General features: G+C 35.3%; 1 protein-coding gene and 1 pseudogene across 1 annotated transcript; both read left to right on the top strand.

Moving 5' to 3' along the window:
- The first annotated feature begins 7,135 nt into the window (after positions 1-7,135).
- LOC132641583 (F-box/kelch-repeat protein At3g23880-like) lies at positions 7,136-11,758 on the top strand (annotated as a pseudogene).
- Positions 11,759-12,551: 793 nt separating this feature from the next.
- LOC132641582 (F-box/kelch-repeat protein At3g23880-like) lies at positions 12,552-15,058 on the top strand. The gene has a single exon (XM_060358623.1). It carries the CDS (start codon positions 13,848-13,850, stop codon positions 14,928-14,930), a length of 1,083 nt encoding a protein of 360 aa, XP_060214606.1. The 5' UTR covers positions 12,552-13,847; the 3' UTR covers positions 14,931-15,058.
- The last annotated feature ends 9,105 nt before the right edge of the window (positions 15,059-24,163 follow it).

Genomic DNA, 24,163 nt, shown 5'->3' with positions numbered 1-24,163 from the left:
ATATATGTGAGATTCAAACCAACTTTGCAATCAGTGTTCCAAATTAATTTTCATGCAATGGCAGCTAAGTTTAAAAAGGAACTATTGCAGACCTGAACATTCAAAGACTTAGGCATGAGTCCTTATTATTCTCTTGCCAAAGGATTTAGATTAGCATAAATGAGGCAAAAATGCTAATTTTCTAGACATAGTCAGTTTAGCAGGGCAAAATAACATAGAAGAAAACAGACAGGGATATAACAGGATTGGATAATCCACAAAGCAACAATCACACATAAACATAGGTATCCAGTTGCATGGATTGAATTAATATGAGCTTGATTGAAGAATACATCGATTTTAGGCATGAAATCATCCTAACTGAGAACTAGCAGATGACTGCATTAATCCAACAGGTTTAAGAAGTGTGACCATATCGAATTAGAAAACCAAATACGTTATTTAGAACAAATAGAGCGAAGAAGGACAGTGATGAATATCAAAAGGGATGCAGCAAATTTCTCGATATAGCTCGATGATCGGCAGATGTAGAAGTTCTCTTAATATTCTAAATCAGAAACCATGATCCTTTAGTAAGGCATCAACTAGTTTATAACCAGAAGAAAACTTAACCCCTAGGATCAGTATTTAGCTTTAAGAGGAATGGAATTCAATTATGCAACAAGAATGCATCCACTTTTAAACTAAAATAGTTTTAGACTTGATTTCCCTAGTGCAAGTTAGTATCTCAAATCAGAATTCCAACCCCACAGTGAACAATCGCAACACAGGAGTTAAACAGAGATTTATGGTTTACGATGAAGAAAGCTATTAAATAGTTAAATTAGATATAGAAACCAGGCCCACTCTGCGACTGGACAAAGGATAAACCAGTGGCAACCAAATTGAAAAGAGTAATACAAAGCTAAGTTCATATGGTAAAATGGATATAGAATGGACTCTGGAAAACATGCAGCAAACAAACAAACTAAACTTGATCAAAGTTCGTGGAAGGAAACTACTATCTATTCTAAGTTTGAGATCGCGCTCATACCCTGATTCTGCAAATCTTACTTCACTCGTTTAACATGTGGGGCTTATGTGTTACTATCTGTTTTAATCATATATACGATATACCTGAGAGATATATGCCATGATGGGTATATCAGATGTATATCGACTGCATACCTTCCTCTTACCTTGACAAACCACTGTATATCCTATGTATATTTGAACTCAAATAGATTCTAAGCCCTGGAAATTTAGTCTAAACATCCAAACTAAAATCTTAACCAAAACAGAAACTAAAGACTATGAGTGATAAATGTATCGAAGTTTAACTCTTTTATATGCAATGAACTGAGGCGTCAGAGTCTCGAATCTATGCTCGAACTCGAATGAACCCGAATCTCACACAAATGAGTTCGAATATCTCTGTCGTGGCCGAAGTCCACCAAGATAGGATGAATATTCAAACAGTCTTAAAGTTTAGAATGGTAATCCAAAGATAGGAAGTTGTAAAAATATGCTAAAGATTCCTGATTAAAAATGTTCAAGACCAGATTTAAAAGAGGAAAAACTCAAGACTTTTGTGAGAGAAAAATTCGTGTATCACCAATAATTCCCACCAATCTGTGTTGAAAAAAAAATCCCCCCAAAACGATTCAACTTGGATTACCTTTATAGGGTTTCGTTGGTATTAGAGTAAAGAGAGGAGCGTGGGAGAGAGACGAAGGAGCGGCAGAGAATGTGGGGAACAGGAGAGTGTGGAGGTGGTAGAGGCGTGGGGGACAGGAGTAAGTGGAGCAGGCGTGGGGAGCGGGTGGAACGTGAGGGGGTGAAAGGGAGAGGGGTGAGCGACAGATGAAGAAGGAGAAAGGAAAGGGAAAAGGGTTTTAGGTTGAAGGGATTAGGTTAAGGAGGAAGAGGTGGGCTGGACCGGGTCGGGTAATGGGCTGGTCCGAATGGAAATGGTAATGGACTGGTCCGTTTTGTATTTTAGTTGGGTTAAAATGTGGGTTGGGTATTAAATGTTGGGTTGTTTATTTGGGTAGGGAAATAATATTGCATTTGTATTTTGGGCCATCGATTTGGCTGAAAATTGTTGATTCTTCCTCCTCTATTTAATTATTTTTGGGTTTCTAATTTAATAGCTAGTACAGTACATGTTATATAAAGACAATTAATAATTAATACGTAGAAGATAAGGATTTTACAAAGTGTCGTCTTGTAATTAATTTAATGATTCCAAACCCGAAAATGAAACGATGACGAACATTTAAAATTTGTGATAAAGTAATACTAGTAATATTGATAGTAAAGTAATGAAAATGAAAGTACTGATATTAATTATAGTAAAATAAAGTGTTTGGCTTATCAATGAATTTAGAAGCCCGAGTAAATAAAATTAAATAAGGAGGGACAAAATTGGGTGTTAACAACATCTATTTTGATTTTGTACTCACCTGTGCATATTCCATAGAGATCACACAAGAATTAAAGTTGAATCTTCCAAAGCACCATCGTTTTCTGTCTCAATTGAGTAAGTTACTGATGTATAGGAAATTGAAGAGCAAAACAAACAGAAGACGTGAAAACAGAAGGGGAAAAAGTAAAATAGCACCATCTTTGAGAAAATTGTTAACAGCCTTCCGCTTCATCTTCTCCGGATTTTGTTGATGCATAATGAGAGTAGGAAAAAATAGGGGAATAAAGGGAGGTGTTAATTTGAGGAAGGGAGTAGCGGTTGAACAAGGGAAAGGCAACCGGTCATAAGGCAGAGAAAGAAGAGAAGCGACGCTTCAGTAAAATTTTAAATCGAGGGTTGAATTGTATTGTAGATGGGAAACTTTTTGTTTTTTTTTTTTATATATACTTTTAATTGGCTAAAATTTGACAAAAAAGACAAATAGCAATATTGCTTTTTCAGGCTGCCATGTCACCGGGTCTAGGTCCTGGCTTTATATAATATATAGATAGATATAGATATAGATATAGATATAGATATATTGTGAGACATTTAATTTTGTGAAGACAAAAAAAGTACAAGTGAAGTTTCTTTTGATGCGGCTTCGATTATCATAATATTGAGTGGGGCTTAGGCTAAAAGATCCCAAAAAGGGGAAAAAATGGAATTCTGGATTGCAAAATGTTGATTGTACAAGTTATATAACTTATAAGTTAAAAATGATCTTTATTTTTAATGTTCATTAATTTGATAAATTTACTATGTAACTATTTGCATACAAAAATATATATAGGAGTTAGCCATATTTTCAACCACTGCTCTTTTTTTAAAAAAACAAAAATTAGTAAGTAATTTGTACGCCTTCCCTCTGCCAGTCGTTCAATGATCATAAGATGGTTGGTGGACTTCGAGTTTAATAGTTCTCAATTTCTCTTTCTTTTTTTTCAATTCAAATCTTCAATTCCACAAATTACTCTACTGAAAATATTCTTATTTTTTATTATAATATTTAATCAATAATAAAATTCAGTTTAGATGCATACCATGGAAGTACATTTTACCCCATAAATTTATAAAAGTATTATTTCATCAATTTATTGAAGTATTTCACTACCGCGCGAAGCGCGGATCACTTTACTAATTATACAAATAATAGCAATCTACTGATAGTCTAATAGTCATGATTCTGGTTTCAGTAAATATTGTAGCCATCATCATAAGGACTACCGAAGGCAAAGACAATATGATATCAATTAGCTTCATTAATTGACAGATAAACCATCACGAAATGCAATTGAGATGCTATATTAGCAAACACAGCACAGCAAATAATACAAGCGGAATTGATAAATGAAAATGAAATTCTAATCTTTCCAAAACTTTGAATAAATTTGGTACAACCCAAAATAAACAAATTTATAGCAAATTTCTTAAAAAAGATAAAGAAAAATGGGAAAACTATCCGGACAAGTTCAATATTAGGTACTATCAACTGAATCACTGAAAGTCAGCTAGCGTGCGATGACGAATCCGATAACCAGACCAGAAAGGTGGACGAAGAATAACAAATTTTCTTCAAAATAAGCAGCGACTCCGAATGTTGGGAACAATGATTTTATATCTTGGTAGGAAGATCTCTTACCGCAAATAGTTGCATATATTGTTTAATCTAAGTATATCCCTGTTGTTATCATGCATGCCTTCATGGATTTAAACTGAAGATTTTGAAAGTTGAATGGAGTAGCAAGTAAGATTCTTGTTTTAGATCTTTAAAAGTTGAAGAAGCAGACGGCTTTGGCTCTAATTATAGGTAAGTTTGGTTAGAATTCTAAGCATGACAAACTCTTGAGTTGCTCCTGAGAGTACAGTTTACAGCAAATTTTCTTGCGTTCAAGGAATGTTGTTACTGTTTTGTATTTAAAACTTGAACCATAATAGGTTCAAGGAAAACTTTAAAGCTCCAATACAAATTAACTTTTCGTAACTGCATTTTTCTACATTTATATTTAATAAATGTATTTTTTCATACGTTGATAAATATAGTGTTTTTACATGAAGGGCAAAATGGTTATTGTTTAACTTTTGAGGGGTATTTTAGTAATCCAACTTTGACATGTGGAGTTTCCCATTTTTAGAATAGTATGATATGATGATGATGATTATGATCTAATATTACTCTATTATCATTCACAATTATCACGTACTTTATGACTCTTTAACAAAATCTAAAAAACATAAAATTCTTTTAAGAAAAAAAAATGGGTTTAAAAGAGCTAATGAGGTGAGATGGTATGAAAAATTCATATGAGTGTGACAATTTTGAGCCTTCTCCCGACCACCACTATTAACACCCCAAATTTCACTCATATGAAACTCTCCATACCCAGCTACACCTCATTAGTGTACTCTCTTTTAAATTTATCTCTTTTTCTTTTCTTAAATAAATTTTATGTGTTTTTAAATCTTTTTAAAGAGTCATAAAGTACATAAAATTATTAAGAATGTAGAATAATATTAGATTCATAATCCAATTAAAGAAGAGATCATATTTTTCCAGGGATAAGGCACTATTACCCCCTGAACTGTACCCGAAGTTGCTATGACACACCTTATCTTTTCCTAAATTTTATTATCTCCCTAAACTTATTTAAAACGGAATAATTATCGTCCTCCTCCCCCCCGCCCAAAACGCTGATGCCCATTCTCATATGGGAGAATGACATCAACTCTCCTTGCCAAATGTGTATTTATTTGTTTTCTTCTTTTTAAAAAAAAAAAATTCAGCTTACGTGCCATTTTCTTTAAAAAAAAAATAATTTAAAACCCGTTTTAAAAAAAAATTAAAAATTTGATTTTTTTTAAACCCATTTGTTTTAAAAAAAAAAAACTGAAAACATGAATTTTTAAAAATATGGAAAAATGAATTTGTTAAAAATATGGAAAACTTGATTATTATTTAAAAATGCCTTAAAGGATCTTGATTTTCATGATTTCATTTCTTAGGACACTTTTATTTTTCAAATAAAATCTGGAAAAGTGCTTTTCTTGTCAAAATGTGAAAAAACTGAATTTTTATAAATTTTTGGAAACTTAATTATTATTTTTTTAAAATCTAAAAAACCCATTTTTTAAAACTAAATTTGGAAAAGTAGATTTATTTTCATATATATATAAAAAAATAATTAGTTTTCTAGATTTAAAAAAATGTCCAAATTTTTTAATAAGAAGACTTAGTTTTCCAGATTTATTTTCTAGGAAAAAGGATTTTTCGTATTTTGTTAAAAACAATTCAATTTTTCATGTTTTAAGAAAATACAGATTTAAAAATAATAATTAAGTTTTCCCCCTTTTTATATTTCTCACTCTCTCAAAGAGAATGAAACACACTCTCCTTGCCACGTCAGTACTTAGAGGGGTAATTATTCTGTTTTAAATAAGTTTAGGGAGGTAATAGGACCTAGGGAAAGATAAGGTGTGTCGTAGCAACTTTGGGTATATATAGTTCAGGGGATAATAGTGCCTTATCGCTTTTTTCCACGTTAAATAATTATACTATTAGTATAAGGCTTAAACTTGTCCTTATAAGTTTGTTATATAAAATTAGAAAAGATGGAGATTTATATAGGAATTGAGAAAAGGATCAAATATGCCACTAAACTACGAAATGACTCATATATGTCACTCGTAAAATGAAGGGTTTAGACAATACCACATGGCAAAATCTTATAGTGGTAGAGTTCTGTTAGTGAGTAATGACATATATGACCCCAAAAGGTGACGACAGTGAACTCATCTATTAACGAGTAGCATGAATGAATCTTTTCTAATAATTCGATGGCATATTTGAGTTTTTTCCCATAAAAAATCAAAAGGTAAAGTAAAAGCATAAAGAAGCTATGGAAACTTTATATTTATTAAATGGAAAAATGCAAATATACCCCTTAACTTTGTGATTTAGAGTAGATATATCTCTCGTTAAAAAATAGTGCATATATACCTCTATCGTTACACAAATGGCACGACTATACTCTTTTCGCTGGTGGACTTTTCTTTAAAAATCACTTAGCTTGTTTTTAATTGAAAAAATGTCGCGTCGCTATGAGAAAAGAAGTCTACCCTTTTTTAAGCTAGCTTATTTTTTAAAAGTCACATGGTAGTTTCTTTTGGTTGGTCGGGTCTGATTCGTTTAAAAAAATGGGTAAACCCTTTTTTTAAAGCCACAGAGATCTTTTTTTAAACGAACGCGACAACACACTAGAAAAATAATTATCCGTGGCTTTATAACATAAGTTTACAAAAAAAAAAAAAAAATGGGTAGACTTATTTTTGTAAAGCCACGTGACATTTTAATTAAAAAACTAGCTAATTTTTTTTTTTAAAAAGAAAAAAATCGTAAGTGAAAAGATATATTTGCACTATTTTTTGTGTGTGTGTGTGTGGGGGGGTATATATGCACCACTTTTTCAACGAGAGATATAGTTACTTTATATCGCAAAGTTGAGGAGTATATTTGCACTTTTGCCCTTTATTAAATATGCAATTGAAAATGTTATGACTGAAGTATTTAATTATAAATTTTTCTTAAGCAAATCTTTATTAAACTCTGTATCAAATTAAACTATAAACTGAAAAGAGTGCTAGTTTGAAAATTACCGCATAACAAAGCTTAGCTATCAATTGAAGCCTCATGCCTTTCATAAATGCTCTCTCAAATAAGCATTTCTTATAAATAAATAGTAATATTTATAAGACACAGAAGAAGGACGAACTTATCGATCATAAAAAAAAAAAAAAAAAAAGGTTATTTCTGTTGAAAGGTCCCTGACGCTCCAAATTAAATAAAATTGAAAATACCGTTTATATAGTTATAAACAAGGTGCCATATAAAAAATGTCGCTAATTAATTTAATCATGAAACATTCAAAAATCCTAGTCAAATATAAGTATTATTTGCTTAAAAAAATATCCTAGAATTAAGTGATAGGAGTACAAAAATTTGACAAAAAGGACCCAAATCCTTGCTAGACTTAAGTTGATGGTTGGTCACTACTTAAGTGAAACAGATAGGAATATTCATTCATTCACTCTCTGCTTTCTTACAATAATTTCAGAGACATCAGAACTGAAGTTACTTCGGATATTCATCAGGCTGTTAATATCATTCTCTCCTATACAATTCTTCCATGGTATCACAAGATTTTCACTCCAACTTCAATCTGTGATTCGATAATCCCTCCTCTTCCTAATGAAATCACAACAAAAATCCTCTTAAAGCTTCCCCCTAAGCCCTTGTTGAAATGTATGTGTGTTTCTAAATCATGGCTTCAACTTATCTCTAGCCCTCTTTTCCAGAATACCCATCTGCAATTAGCAGCTAATAACAAAGGATGCAGCCATCATAGAGTTCTATTTCTAGAAGGCCTGGAAACTAATTTCAAGTTTTGTAGCCTCCCTTCCTTGTTTTGCAAAGAACAAAGCACTGAACTATTTGACATGGATTCTCCCGTTGAAAACCCCTTTTTTCCTACTAGTGTTGTGGGATATGCGCATGGATTGATTTGTTTTTTCACTCAGACAAGGGAAGCATTTTTATGGAATCCCACAGCTAGGAAGTGCAAGGAATTACCAAAGTTAGTAGCTAAGTTGACGTGGGATACCTCTTCTTTCTATAACAGATATGGCTTTGGCTATAATGAGTCATGTGACGATTATAAAGTGGTAGTCATAGATTATAATGGTAAAATATCCCATCTGTGGAGGACTGTGGTCAACATTTAGAGTTTGAGGACTGATTCTTGGAGAACAGTCCCTGAGCTTCAGGGCATCTTTCTCACAAATTCTTCAGGTAAATTTGTCAATGGGAAGCTTTATTGGGTTTCTTTTACTGGTATGGTAATCACAATGTGGGCAACATCATTTCTTTTGATTTAGCAGATGAGACATGGGGAATGTTGGAGCTTCCTAGTTGTGGAGAAGTCGATTGTCAGTTCAAACTGGGAGTTGTGGGAAGTGACCTTTCTCTGCTTTATACTAGTCGTCTAGATACTACTACCTCTGATGTGTGGATTATGAAGGATTTTGGAGTTCACGTATCTTGGACAAAGATGTTCACTATTGAATATCCTCTAAATGTTGTGTTATATGTGTGTAGTCCACCCAATTACACGTTCTCTATACATTTTCGTGAGTCAAATAAGGGTGAAATTTTACTTTTTCTTCCGAAAGTTATCATGATATATGATAGTTCAACCAGACAACTAGAGGTTGCTGATCAATTTGACAAATGCACTCATGTAGAAATCTATGTTCAAAGCCTTGTTGATCCCCTATTGATAGCTGACCGGGGACGTCGTAACCTCACAATCACTTAGCTGATAACTTGTAAGAGTTCTGCTTAGTTTAGCTGGTATTCTCCTTTTGTACTTTTTTTTTTTTGTCAATATAGGACAAGACATTGAATATAATTTTTCCTGATAAGCTGACAAAACATAGAATACATATGAATTCATTCATCAGAGTTGCTTGTATAGCTTGTAGTTCTTGTAAGTGTTTCTCCTTTTATTACTATATCATAGTTAATGGAAAAAAAAAGTCATTAGGTGTTTGTCAATATATTGTTTGGACCAGTGTTCTAGGAAACAAATCTGCAATAATCACGAGAGAGAGAGAGAGAGAGAGAGAGAGAGAAACTACAATTCCAGAGAGGACTGCAGAAGAGAAATAGACTTGGATTGGTTCCTTGTTTGAAAGGGTTCATCACTATGAATTAGCTAAACAATAACAAACTCTCATTGTAATTTCGAACAAGACCCAAATCTACTTCTCCCGTTATTTTATACTTCTTTCTAATTAGACCTGCAAATATTGCAGTGAGACTGAGTATGAGGATATAAAGATAAAAAGGCCAATTTACTTAATTGTAGATGTGACGCAACTATGGACAGAAGAAAAAAGAAGAGAGTTTCTTTGGATAGAGTATCTTTCAGAGCATTAGTTTGCTTACATAAGTGGATTTGGGAAACTTTTTAGGATTCTAAAGGATTGAGAAGGACACAAGGCACACAGACTTGGATTGTTTCACACGTAGGAAATTATGAGTGAAGGGGTGATGAAATGCCTAGATCATTTTTCTCACATTGGCTTCTTCATGAAGAGTTTTGTCTTTTGCTTTATTGTGCTTATCTCAAAGAAAGTAAAGTTAGTGTATTGAGGAGTTTAGTCATATTAGCCTAGAATTGAGGAATTTGAGGTATGTGTTTTATTGGTTGCTTGGATTATGTCTAACTTTGTCTGTAGACTTTTCAAGGGAAGTAATACTCTCTCCGTCCTAATTTATGTGATATAGTTTGACTAGGCACGTAGTTTAAGAAAGAAAGGAAGACTTTTGAAACTTGTAGTCTATCCATAGATATTTGTATGACTCTGAATTATTTCATTAAGAGTAAAAGTGGAGTTTTAAGTTAAATTATTTTTAAATATAGATTTTTTTTTTGTTGGGACAGACATAAAAGGAAAGTGTATCGTATAAATGGGACAAAGGGAGTAACATTTATTAGTATCTCCTCACATACATTGAACATGAAACATCGTAACGAGGCATTGGAGGGTTCTTTTGTAGTAGATTTCTTTTTAAAGAGAAAGAGATGAATTAGGTAATTCAAAAAATTAACAGAACTCAAAAGTTTACTATGGAAAACAAAAAGAAGGAAATTTATTGCTTATTGTACATAATACCAAAATAGTAATTATTAAAAATATTTGTACTTCTTATGACAAAAATAATTAAAGAACTTCTCCATGCCCTGACTCGATTTGATAAAATCTGCAACTTTCTCTGCCCTGACTCAATGATCCTCAACAGTTGAGGAAGCATTTGCAGAAGAATGTTTGAACATCTCATGCAGACTATAAGTCATTTTGAACTGATTCTTGAAAAATTATTCATGATACTCAATCTCTTCCTTGTTCTATTCATAGTGCATCTTTGTTTCCAGCCTGATAATCTTGTCCTCTTCCACTGTCTGATTATGCTTGTCACTCACTGGAGTAAGAGTCTCTTCAAGTGCTTTAGCTTTCTTTTGGTTCTTGAACCATACGAACTATTGACTATCCTCCTACATCTGCATAGCCGGATTCCAAACAGTTTCATTATATGACTTCATCTCAAACTTCAACCTTGATTTCCCATGTGAATGCTGGTTAAAGTTGTCCGTGTCTCTTTTCTCTGCCATGTAACCATAAAGCTTACGTATCTCCCCAGAGTAAAAGCGAATTGGGTTGCGTTCCCACACGTCTCTTTCTCTTCCTTTTTCAGAAAAATGCTCACTGAGAAGCAGAGCCTCCGTGTATCCCACGACATTGGCCTCAAAAACCGATACATGATGCCAGGATGGCCTTGTGGACCATATGAATGTCGAACAGCCTTTACTGCAGCATAAGAGCTGAAATAGGCGCGCAACTCCTAATTTCCCATTCCAATCCACTTGTCATTAACATCTTTCTCAAGCGCCGTGTGTTCATCATCACCACCGGTGGCCACACGATTTTCTTATCTTTGGATTCGATGTCATCCCATCTTCCAGAGAATAGTTGGGCTAATATGATTGTGACAGTGGTGGAGCCATACCTTTGGTGAATTACTCATGATATACTTTTTAACAAAATCACATTTGTATATATGCAAATTTCGGTGAGTTAAGAGTTGATACAGCTAGAGTTTGCTTTCCTTACTATGAAAATGCTCCAGATCTCGTAACTACTAATGTGGAGCCTCATAACAAATTTTTGTGCCGTTTATTAATGTTTTATTTATTTATTTATTTGCTTTTAGTTTTTCCTTCATAACCACTACATGCAGAACTGGAATTTTAATCTCGTAGTCTTTAGATGTCAGTTAAGGACATGAGGTGAATGTATTTGTTCATTTTCATTGAATACTAGTTCATTAAAACATCCTTTGACATTGTGTTTGCGCCTTTGCTTTTTTATTTAACTAGGTTGCTATTTTGGTAATGCGATACTGTTTTTGCTATTCATGTGTAAAATAGGTGAGATGCAATCTTAACTCGATCGTTTTGTGCTGTTGAATTTCAGGAAGTGGAAGCTAATATTAAACACCAACCCGTACCTGCTGGCAGCATGGATTTGAAACAATGAAGCCTTTGCATATCTGTTTTTCATTTTCCTTGTGATTGACACATTAATGATCTTCCGTTGTATACAAGTTTCTCTTTGCTTCTGTTATGTTTAGTATCAGACTGATATTTCTTTCTGTTATAAACCTGAATCCTCACTAGCATTTACCAAAGTTGATGTTTGGAACTTTAAAGAGTGTGTTTGCATATTTACGTTAGATCCGGTGTTTGATACAAGGGTTTTGCGTGAGATTTGAATGTTTCTAGAACTTGGAGATTGAGGATTCAAATAACCAAAGCTAAATGGATATCGAGGATTCATATAACTAATCTAGTCTAATTTGTACATGTTGAGAGAAAACTTGGGTACTCAAATGTTGGGTCCATCCCCTTATTTTGAGGAAGAAAACACCTCCCTTATTTTAGGGAAGAAAACACTTCCCTTGTTTTGAGGAAGAAAACATCTTCCTTGTCTTTGGAAAATTGTCAAGTGTTTGCTTGAGTCACTAATGACATCAATAGGTTCATCTCATACCTATAAATATGGAAGCTTTCTCATTTGCTAGACACACCAAAAATTGAAGAAGACAACACATCCCAAAGAGAGAAAAATCTAAGAGAAATACTCTTAGTGAAAGGCTTAAGTAAGAGAAGTCTTTGAGAGAATTTTGAGTAAAAATTCTTGAGTGTAATTGGGATTGGGGTTGTGAGGTTGAGTGTTGTAAACACTTGTAATATTTCTTCTTTAATAAGATTTGCAGCAGCAACGTGAACGTAGCTCTCACATTGAGGGTGAACCACTATAAATCTGTGTGTGCTATTTATTCTTCGCTTACATCACGGCGTAAGTAGGTTCTGTCTAAGGAGGTTGGTATTTAAGTGGTTCAGCTGTGACCCTCCAATCTTTCCTGGAAACCTACTTACAAAGGTCGGATTTGGGATTCAAAATTCTAACATCAAAACCTGTAGATAGTAAGTATATTAGTTTTTCCAGAAATGAGCAGAGATTTCCTTGTGGCTTCTTGCCCTACATTCCCAATAACTTCACCTAGCGTTTGTATATTTTAAATACTTATTTACGGTACAAATCCAGAAAATTTCAAAAACATCGATCTCTTCGCCACATAGCTTGGAGATCTCAGCCATGGCTATAGGATATAACAAAATGAAAATCCATCATTTGTCCTGAAGTACAGCTTTTCTGATCATCTTTATAATAGTAATTTTGATGGTACAAAATCCAAAAACTAATAAAAAAAAAGTGAAAAGGTTGTATTCACTGACCATTTCCCTCCAAATACATCGCCCTCTTCGCCACATAGCTTGGGGATCTCAGCCATGGCTATAGGATATGACAAGGAGAAAATCTGTCAGCCGTCTCCCTTTCTCTATAAGTTTCTATTTTTGTTTCTTCCCCTTTTCTATTTCAAGAAATTCCCCTTTACTTCATTGTTCCTTCTCATTTCTCTGTAAGTTTCTATTTTTCTGTTAACTTTTTTTTTTTTTTAAAGCTGTGTTTCAGTTACATTATACTTTTTGTTATGATGTTTGCATATTTCTTCTTTTCGATTTCTTTTTGTGATTGTTTAGTGTGATAATCCTATGAAAGTGTGGTGTTTGGTTGTTTTGAGCTATATACAAAAATCGATTCTTTAGAAGATCCATACTTGACTTCTTGTGACATGACGTGCATATGTTTTACGAGCAAGGATAAAGCAAGTTGATCTAAGGATAGTATATGCTAATGCACTTTGATGAATAGTTTTGCAATGTACAAAGTCGGCACAAATCGAATTAGACTACTATTTTGTATATTTAGATGTCTCTGATTCACTGATACGCTCCCAACTACTCTTTAAAGATTAAGTTTTATGTTGTGTGCACAACTAACACAGCAAGAGCACTTTAACTACCGATATATTAATCCAGACTGGATATTTCTTGAGAACTAGGCATTGTGTCAAATAGCTAGATCAGTTCCCTTTTGTTTTGTCGTGCTGTCTTCCTCTGTTTGATAAACTTCTCATTCTAGTGACCTGTATGATTCTACAAACTTTTTTTTTAAAAAAAAATCTTCTTACTTGTCTGTTTGTAACGTTCTTCACTGTTTGATTTCAGATCGAATGTACCCTCTCATTCCTTGCTACTTCTTTACTTGATCAGCTTTGCCACAAGATCCTATTGACGGAATAAGTAGTCACGTAGCATCTCCTACCCAAACGTCGAATAGCTCTTCAATAATCCCTGTTCTTCCTAGAGAAGTCATCATGGTGATCCTCTTAAAGGTGCCCCCGAAGTCTATGTTCAAATTCATGTGCGTTTCAAAACCATGGCGTCGACCAATCTCTAGCCGTAAGTTAGTAAAAGCCCATTTGAAATTAACAGCTAATGACAAAGAATCCAGCCACCATAGGGTTATTTTTCAAGACTCCACAGGCAATTTCAAGGTAAGTCGTCTCCCTCCCTTGTTTCAGAGAGGACAAAAAACTGAGCTATTTGACATGGGTTCTCCCATGGAAAACCCCACTATTTATACTAGGATTGTGGGTTCAGTCAATGGATTGATTTGTCTGTACAGTAATTTAGAGGAACCAGTCCTATGGAACCCCACAATAAGGAAGTCTAAGATATTGCCTACATTTGGAGCTAAATTGAGGAGGGATTGCTCTTACTATCTCAATTATGGTTTTGGATATGATGAGTCACATGACGATTATAAAGTAGTAGCTATTCAGTGTATTTCTGACGATGGTGGTTCATATGATACTGTAGTCAACATTTACAGTTTGAGGAACAATTCTTGGAGAACAATTGATAAGTTTCAGGGTAACTTTCTGGTAAATTCTTCGGGTAAATTTGTTGATGGGAAGCTTTATTGGGCTTTATCTGCTGATGTTGATACGTTCAATATGTGCAACATCATTTCTCTTGATTTAGCAAACGAGACATGGAGAAGGTTGGAGCTTCCGAGATATGGAGAAGGCAGTTATCCATTGACGCTGGGAGTGGTGGGAAGTGATCTTTCTGTGCTTTGTCCTAATTGTCATGAAGTAACTAATTCAGATGTGTGGATTATGAAGGATTGTGGAGCTAAAGTATCATGGACAAAGAATTTCACCATCGATCATCCTAAAGATCTTGGGGAGTTTATATTCTTTTCACCCATTTTCTCTGTACCTTCTTGCCAGTCAAGTAAGGGTGAAATTTTATTTTTGCTTCCCCCAGTTATTATGATATATGATAGTTCAACCAGACAACTAGAGGTTGCTGTTCCATCTGAGGAATGCTTTGCTGCAGAAATCTATGTAGAAAGCCTTGTTGATCCTGTATTGATAGCACACAATCATTAAGCTGATAACTTGTAAGAATTCTGCTTTATTTTAGCTGCCAGGTTAGATTGAAGCAAGATTTTACGAGTTCATATCCCCATATTCGGGGACAAGGGGCGTAAAGACTTCTCAATTTACTTACTACTCAGGCCTCAGGAATAAAAACGTTGATGCACTTCCTTTTTGTCAAACGTAGGAGAAGACGTTTAATATGTATGAATCCATACACCATATTTGCTTGTATAGCTTGGAGTTCTTGTTAGCATTTCTCCTTTTTATTATTCTCACTCATGAAACAAAAAGTTATAGGTGGCAGTACATTGGTCTTTATTTTGTGCATACACACATTCATGCAAGGACGCTAGAGACAACTTGTTATGATAGAAGTAAGTCCTGCTATGCATATTATGGTGGCCACGTCCCTACACCCTTATATATATCATTAAAAAAGTATTTCTTTCAGAGGAAAACATATTACTCCCTCCGTCTCAAAATATTTTAAGTCCTTATTAAAAATATTTGTCGTTTTATTTAATCAAGACAAAATTAAGTATCTTTTTCCCATTTTACCCTTGTATTAATTAGCAACATTTAAGAGGTTCTCACCATTGATGGAGTAGATATTTATTGAGGAGAGATTACATGAAATATGTTAAGAGGGTAAAATAGTCAAAATGCTACCCTTATAAATGCTATGTTAAGGGGCGTGCAAATGAAAACTGTGACAAATATTTTGAGATGGAGAGAGTACTTTAGTATGATAGTTCCTCCTTTTCACTTAGTTTAGCATATTTTTCTTACGGAAAAGGCTCAAATATGTCATCGAACTATTGGAAATGGCTCATTTATGCCATTGACGTTACCAAAATGGCTCATCCATGCCATTTTTCATTAATGCTCATTTTACAATACCAGATATGACACGTGACCTTCAATTAGAGGTCCACGTCGTTTAATTAAACCAGGACAAATTAAACTAAAACCCGACCCCTTAATTTAGGATTTAATTTGTGCTGGTTTAATTAAACGACGCGGACCTCTAATTGAAAGTCACGTGTCATGTCAGGTATTGTAAAACTGACGTTAATGAAAAATGGAATGGATGAGCCATTTTGGTAACAGTAATGACATAAATGAGCCAAACTATTGACGAGTTTTCCTTAATGAGCTAGAAGCAAGAATGTAATATTCTATATTTCCTTAATAAGCTAGAAGCATTTATAGCCACACAAATGCTATGAAGTATTTAAGACAATAAGTTTCAAATATTTTAGAGATAATGGTCAAAAACACATATGGAGTATTATTTTTGTGAGTTTTAGACATGAACTATAAAATGTTTGTGTTTCCTACCTGAACTATCACCAATTATTTTTCAAAACACACCTGAACTATCAAGTGTTTGTGTTTCCTACCTGAATTACCACCAAGAATTTATCAAAACACACCTAGATTAGTATCTGATTGTCACGACCAAAATTCACCAAGTCGGGCGGGCACCTAGCATTTCCCACCTCGGTAGGCGAACCCTTTTCCTAATTCATAAGTTCAACCACAATAAAGTAACTAGAGCAGAATAAGCAGAAGTCTGAATCATAAATAATCATAAGAGCGGAATATAAATAAAACCTCCAAGGAACTGGTCTGACTCGTACAAGAGCAACTAAGTAATGTCTAGAAATATACAAGTCTCAAATGCTAAACACATATGTCTGAATGGAAAAAAAATAAAGACAGAGATATAGGAGTCTCCGGGCAGCGACTCGTCAGATACTCACCATAGATACTCACAAGCCAGGCTTCGGAAATTAGTCTTGAGAGTGGAAGTGGAACCTATCTCAAACTCTACACCTCGAAAAGGAGTGTAGCAAGGTAGCATCAGTACAAACAACACGTACTGAGTAGGCATCATAGGCCGACAACAGTTAATTAACATATATAAAAGAAGAGATTGAAGAATAGACATGCTCACAATCAGGTATAAATACCACACAGTCCAAGAATAACAACTCTAAGTATATAAAAGTTAAATAACCGCATCATAGCCTATGGTGAAGCACCTAACTACAATCCGCCAATTTTCCACGATTCCTCAGAAAAGCCACAAACACCGTACAACCAACAATAGTAATTTGTAACCCCAAGTATTAGCCTAGGAAAAGTCTCTACTCCTTGAGTCCATCAATTCCCAAGTATGTATTAATCAGACACACGAAAATCTCAAATCAGTAACCAACCAGGAAGTCAATGTTTACGAGCACCGTACAATACAATAGCTAACCACAACCAGAAATCAGATGTATGAATGAATGATATATGAATGCAATGCAATGACACACACATGCTTCGGGTGGAGGGTCTCCAAGCCTCGACAGTCATGACCCATGGGGGACCCGCGAACTCCATATACCTGCGGCGGCGCACAACCCGATCCAAGTCAGTGTTGCAAAATGTGCAACCTAGTCCAAAGTCAATGAATGATGACAACATACCAAATCAACCGTACCATATAAAGACATCTCTCGATATCAATAACAAGTCAAGTTCTTTCCTCTATCAGCCATATCTCAATCATGATAAGACAACTAAGCATCTAATCTAATATCACACACGTGGCAACAAGCCAATAAATCACTGATATGCTCAAATTACACCTATTAATGGTATAATGCGGACGTTGTCAAATATAGTAACCCAGCGAGGTTGGTGTGAGGACCCACAAAACCTCGGAACTGTGAACCCCCTGGACCTCGGTCCCATGACTGACTGCTAGTGGCCTCGGCCCTGCTGACTGGTCATGACATACTCAGGTATTGTATGGGCAGGTGCCAACAGACAATTCGATATACGCTGCAGCGGCTGGTATCGAACCCGTGACCTCCCCCCTTTTGTTCTCCCAAAGGAGACGACTCTCACCACCAATTGGTAAGAGTCGATTCCCTCAGGGGAATGTAAAGGTGACTGCAAGGTCGCGGGTTCGATCCCAACCGCTGCAGCGTATATCGAACTGGCTAAGCACCCTCTCACGCACAATACCTGAGTATGTCAGGTCATGCATGGGGCCAAGGCCCGAGGTTCACAGTTCCAAGGTTCTGTGGCCTCAAGCCTTTTGTCCTCCCTAAGGAAGCGCCTCTTACCAGTTGAGCTGCAGCTCAATTGGTAAGATTCGATTCCCTTAGGGGAATGTAAAGGTGACTGCAAGGTCGCGGGTTCGATCCCAACCGCTGTAGCGTATATCGAACTGGCTAAGCACCCTCTCACGCACAATACCTGAGTATGTCATGTCATGCATGGGGCCAAGGCCCGAGGTTCACAGTTCCGAGGTTCTGTGGGTCCTCACAAAAAAGGCGACTTTTTTGTCGAGGATCCACAGGCTCGCCTGTGGGTTGCCCCCTCATGCTGACATGCTGTGGCCTCGGCCCGCTGACTAGCTGACATGGTCTTGACCATGGACTACTGAGCTATTGTGGCAAGAAATCACAGACAATTCGCACACGCTGCAGCGCTTCGAACCCGTGACCTCAAGCCTTTTGTCCTCGCTAAGGAGACGCCTCTTACCAGTTGAGCTGCAGCTCAATTGGTGAGAGTCGTCTCCTTTGGGAGAACAAAAGGGGGGAGGTCACGGGTTCGATACCAGCCGCTGCAGCGTATATCGAATTGTCTGTTGGCACTTGCCCATACAATACCTGAGTATGTCATGACCAGTCAGCAGGGCCGAGGCCACTAGCAGTCAGTCATGGGACCGAGGTCTAGGGGGTTCACAGTTCCGAGGTTCTATGAGTCCTCACAGTTGGGGTCGAATCCCATAGAGAATATGGCGTGAAAAGTTTACTAAACGAGTATTATACTAATCTTGCGGTCCTGGTGTATTCCAGAAAAAGGGTTTTATAGGAGATTTGGTTTGTGGACTAATTTAAAGTGACTAGGAATTTAAAGTTGTAAATATATGGAGAAAAAGAACCAAGGTTGTGTCCCCGTCAGATAAAGTGTTTGATCATGGATCTTGATCTTGATATACTTCTAATGGGTTGTTTGTAAGGATGCACTCAACCTCTATATCAATCTAGGCTATTTTCCAATAAGAAAAGATTATTTCTTTCTATGTTTTTTCCAAAGATAAGAAAGTATACATGAAGAACAGTTAATTATGCCAAGTAAATTCCTCTTATTCCTAAGTGAATTTATTAAACAAGGGTTATGCCCTGAGTTCTTGTTATTTATTCTTACCAAACCCTAGTTATTTTCCCAAATAAACTACAGTTTATGGCGTTAGCTAATGTTTGCAACCACTAACTATATGATGAAAACAAAGAACAAATAAACCCTAACAATCTATTATGCGTATATCAATCACAATCACCAATCACAAAACACCCATCCTTGGGTTCACAACCTTGGTAAAGGTGTTTAGCTACTCATGACAACAAAAAAAAAATTGAAGATTGCATAATTGAATTGGTATTAAAACTTACGAATAAAACTGGAAATCAAACGATTGTAATAGTCTTGAACACTTTTGTAATCTACTAAGTGTTATACCCCCATTTTAACCGGAGTAAAAATGATTTACAACATTCCGGTAATTCCGGGGTTAATTAAAGTACATGAGTCGCCACCTAATTATTTACGGTAAATTAGGACACCTAAAGTTTATTATTTATCTAAAGTTGATTTTAAAGTCTACGAAACCAAATGATTCTAGGTAAGGGTTCAACTAATCTAGAGGGAAGGTATTAGGCATCCTCTAAAATCCATTAACAATGGTTAACTGACCGGACTTAGTATTAAAGATAAAAATGCAAATATAGTATTGAAATTTTAAGAAAAACGGCTAGGAAATGTAGCTAAAGTTTTAAAGAAAATATGACAATGTTGTTAAAATAAGGTTCACAGAAAATATAATGATTTGCATAAAAGAAGACTTTGAATGTTATTTTAAAAAAAAAGGCTTATGAAAGACTATTAGTTCAGTATAGACCATGTAAGAATTATTTTAACAAATACATGTTTCCAATGTTGCAAAAGAGCTAAAGTGAAGAAGTTATCCACAGAACTAGCTTGCCTTTTTATTTCTCAAAATAAGCTAACGTTAGTGTAAGGTTTGTGACGTTTTAAATTTCTAAGATAGTAAGAGTGAATCTTGATTCTTTTAGCTCAAAATATGTAGCCATGCTATTTTTGAAAATCAATTATTCTAATAAACATAAATATTATAGACACCATAAATAATTTAACATAAAAATAAAAAATAAGATTGAAACTTATGAAATGAATTGTTAATTTCTCCTTTAAATCGACTAATCATCATCCTAAAGCTAACCCGCTAATTCCCACTAAGGCTCATTTTAGCTAAGAAAGCAAACAAAGTCACGTGTTAGTTGCACAATACAAGTCAAATGCATAAAATAAAATGAATGGAGCAAATAATATTAAAAACTTGTGTACTTAAAAACGTATATTAGATTTTTAAGAAATGAGCAAAGATTTCCTTGTGGCTTCTTCCCCTGCTTGGCCTTTTTTTTTTTTTTTGGCCATTATTTTGGTCTATTTGGCTTTTTTTCCCGTCATTTAGGTTCCGGACTCAATTATTTGTTGCAACTATGCCCAAAGGGAACCCAGCAAATCAATAACCAAGATCCTTTTGCATAGCATAAATATATCCAAATTTCAACAGTCCCATCACAATACAAAATTACCAAAACTAGAAAGCGGACAAGATAATAGTAGCTATTTTGAAGTCTTAAATACAAATAGCGACGAATTTTTGCTTCTTATCTTTAAACATATTCAAATACTATTGAGTCACATGTAATTGCAAATTTACCATGGTAGTCGTCAAAACAATATTTGTTGCGGTGACTGCTGTACCAAAATTCAACGTGGTGAAAATAGTAATTAATTTAAGCATAGTCCTAAATATGGAGTATACTTTATTCAACATCAATATTCTTCATTTCCTCTTAAAATGTAATTTAGTTTCTGAAGGTCTAAAAGTTACTCAACGTTGGGAAATTATTTTGTCAATCAATAACTTTACCTAGGAATTACATATATTTGGAAAATATTTCCAAATATTTCTATATATAATAAAAGGGAGTATCAACATGTGTGCTTGGTGGAATTTGAAATACTAGCTGAGGACATTTTGGTAATCTTACTGTTTGCTCAAGTAAGTGTCTAAAAAACTGTAGCTGAGCTTAGAGGTGGCTTTCATTCATGTTGCCAACATGTTTCATCTTCTTACATTACATATTTTTCCCAATTCTATGCTTGGAAATTCACTTCCCTCTTCTCAACCTACTTTTACATCTTCTTGCTATATTTAAGTTTTATGTTAAATCTTCTTCAACACTTCATCATCTTCTCTATCTTTTTTTCATGTTCTTTTGAATCTTTCCTTGTAATAACAATTCTCAAGTTAATTATTCTTTCAAGTTTGGGTTAGATCAGAATCATCAAGATCGCATAGCATAGTAGAGCAGATCGAATATATGAGACAACTGAAATAATTGAATTGACTTGAAAGGAAATAATGCCAATACTGTTGCAAATCAACCGAGTATATAGGATATGCCGCAAAAATACTCCTCAATACAACTGAAATAATATTACCAAATAAAACAGCTATTCCGTCTTTGATATTGAGCCTGTAACAATTTAAGCATTTACAAATGTGAGCAGTGGTGGAGCCAGGATTTTTATAAAGAGGGTTCAAAAATATGAAAAAGTAAATACACGAAGGAGTATATATACATAAAAAATAATTTTAACCTTATATATGTAGTGTAATTTTCCGTCGAATGAGGTTCTCAACCCTACATAGCTCCGCACCTAGATGTGAGGATGTCATGAATATGAAGAATGTATAATTTGAATCCAAAATCTGTAAATAATATCGAACCAGGTAGGAGAATTTATACACACCGTTTTTATTATCTGCAATTTCATATTAGAAGTTATAACAAAGTTAAATAAAAAATAATCGTTTGAACTTTCAGACTATTGGGCCCGTGCCGGCACGAGCCATACACACCTAGTTCTGTCCATATAAGCCATTTGAGAGAAAATGATAAAAGTGGTCCCTTATCTTTGGTAGTAAGTTCAAATTAATCCTTTAAGTATCACTTGAGCAGTTTTGGTCGTTTAAGTTAGTGAAAACACTTTGGATCTCTGCCATATATTGTCACACCCCCGACGAGGAGTATGACAGGCTCCGACCCGTAAGCCGAAGTCACATGACTTAACTGTTACTTGAACATCATATACCATAACTCAAGAACGTCTGCTCGCGGAAAAGGAGCCAACATAAAGGTATTCGATAAATCAACACATATATACACATGCGGACCGACAAGGTCGCTACAACGTCAAGTATATCTCAAAGCCGACAAGGCAATCAAAACATGTCAAGAAGTCAAAACAAGGCCGACAAGGCCATACATAATATTTACATATCCCACAATGTCCATGAGCCTCTAAGAGTATACATATGAACATATATTACACCAACAGAAAAATACCAAAAGATAGCAAGCCCAGAGTAGTGGTACTTGCTAGCACCGCTGAAGCTGGGAAGTCTTACTGCGGTTGCTCTTCAACAAATCTGTCAGGGCCTGCAGCACGAAATGCAGCGTCCCGTGCAAAGGGACGTCAGTACGGATAAAAGTACTGAGTATGTAAGGCAGGATGGTAATAATATAATTAAGATCAAAGGTGACATCCATATAGGCAAAAGAGAGAATCAAACATCTGAAAATAGCACAAATGTACAATGCATGATAAAAATCATTGCTATGCATATATGTATATATATATGTAATAGATAGTATCCATGCCCAGCCGTAAGGCTTGGTGTTATATATGTAAAATCATGCCCCGGCCATTAAGGCTCGGTGTTATCATCGTTAGCCCGCGTCCGAGCCTCCCGCGTCCGGGGCAATATCATAACATGCCCACTACAGTGGTGTGCGCATCTACGCGACATGCCCGACCGACTATAGCGTGGCACGGTGTAGTAAAATAGTGCAGTACATTTATATATATGTATATACCATTATTGGGCTGGACTGGAAAAAAAAAAACTGTGCAGAGTTCCGCTTTCCTTCCACGATGCGGAAGGAAAGCACAAAGTTCTGAGGGCTTCCGCTTTCCTTCCGTGATGCGAAAGGAAAGCGCAAGGTCCTGAGGCTTTCTGCGTAGAGCTCTATTTTCCTTCCGCAGCAATGTTCTGAGGCTGATTTTGAATGAGAAATCAAGGATCTGATTCTTGGCCTTTCGGGATGACATAAGGTCGTTAACCCCCGAATAGTTTATGGAATTCATATGGAGTCCAAAGGAATAATCGATGACGATGAGTGAAATAATGTCTTAAAACCAATCAAACAACAAGACCTTAAGATTGAAAATACAAGCATAAGAATGAAGTGGAATTTGATATGGAACGCTCATGTTTATGTACTAATTGGATTCGTGCCAAAGAAAGAGGGAAATGAACACCTTACATACCTTATCCGTCGAGCCACCCCTTAAAGAATTCCTTATATCGAGGCTTGCCCTTCGCCCGAGCCTATATATATTGAGAAATGTATCATTAATCTTACTTTCATCGCATTCCCATCAACTTATAAGTACTAATTTATGGAAGTCTAATTTGGGTTACGAAAATTTGGGTAGCATTTCCCCTATATCGTCGACTTCCTCCAAATACCCAAAACAACTCCCAAACAATACCAACAACATCAACAACAACATTCTCAACATTCTACAAGACAAATATATGTATTTTCATTCAAAATCTTCTTCAAACCTCAATCCATAAGCCAACATCAATACAACAAACTACAACTCTTATTCTTGTAACTATTCCTTAATCAATGTTAATAAGAAAAAGATTCAATGATTCATACCTTATATTCACTAAAGTGACAAGGTCTTCAATATTCACTTGTTTCCAAGCTCACTCCTACACAAAACGATATGGTAATCGTGACTACAAGTTATCCGGACTTCGATTAATATTCCGTAGCTTGGATTTTTGCTCAAAATTCTTACTTTTATGTGATATTTAAGACTCCTTTAGTTGATGAAATTTCTGGAACATTTTAGAGAGTTTTTGGATGAAAAAAAATGGGGTTTTAACCCTTTTTATAAGGGCTGGGGTCGGCTGCACTGTAGCTACAGTACTGTAGCAGTTCTGTTTCTGCTTTATCAACTCAGTTTGTAACGTCTATAATTCTCTACTCCGATGTCCTATC

This window comes from Lycium barbarum, chromosome 5, assembly GCF_019175385.1.
Source record: "Lycium barbarum isolate Lr01 chromosome 5, ASM1917538v2, whole genome shotgun sequence".
NCBI lineage: Eukaryota > Viridiplantae > Streptophyta > Magnoliopsida > Solanales > Solanaceae > Lycium > Lycium barbarum.
This window is presented reverse-complemented; position numbering and strand designations above follow the sequence as displayed.

Excerpts from the sequence above, each read along its gene's own strand:
- LOC132641582 (XM_060358623.1), top strand. The coding sequence starts at position 13,848 with ATGGTGATCCTCTTAAAGGTGCCCCCGAAGTCTATGTTCAAATTCATG.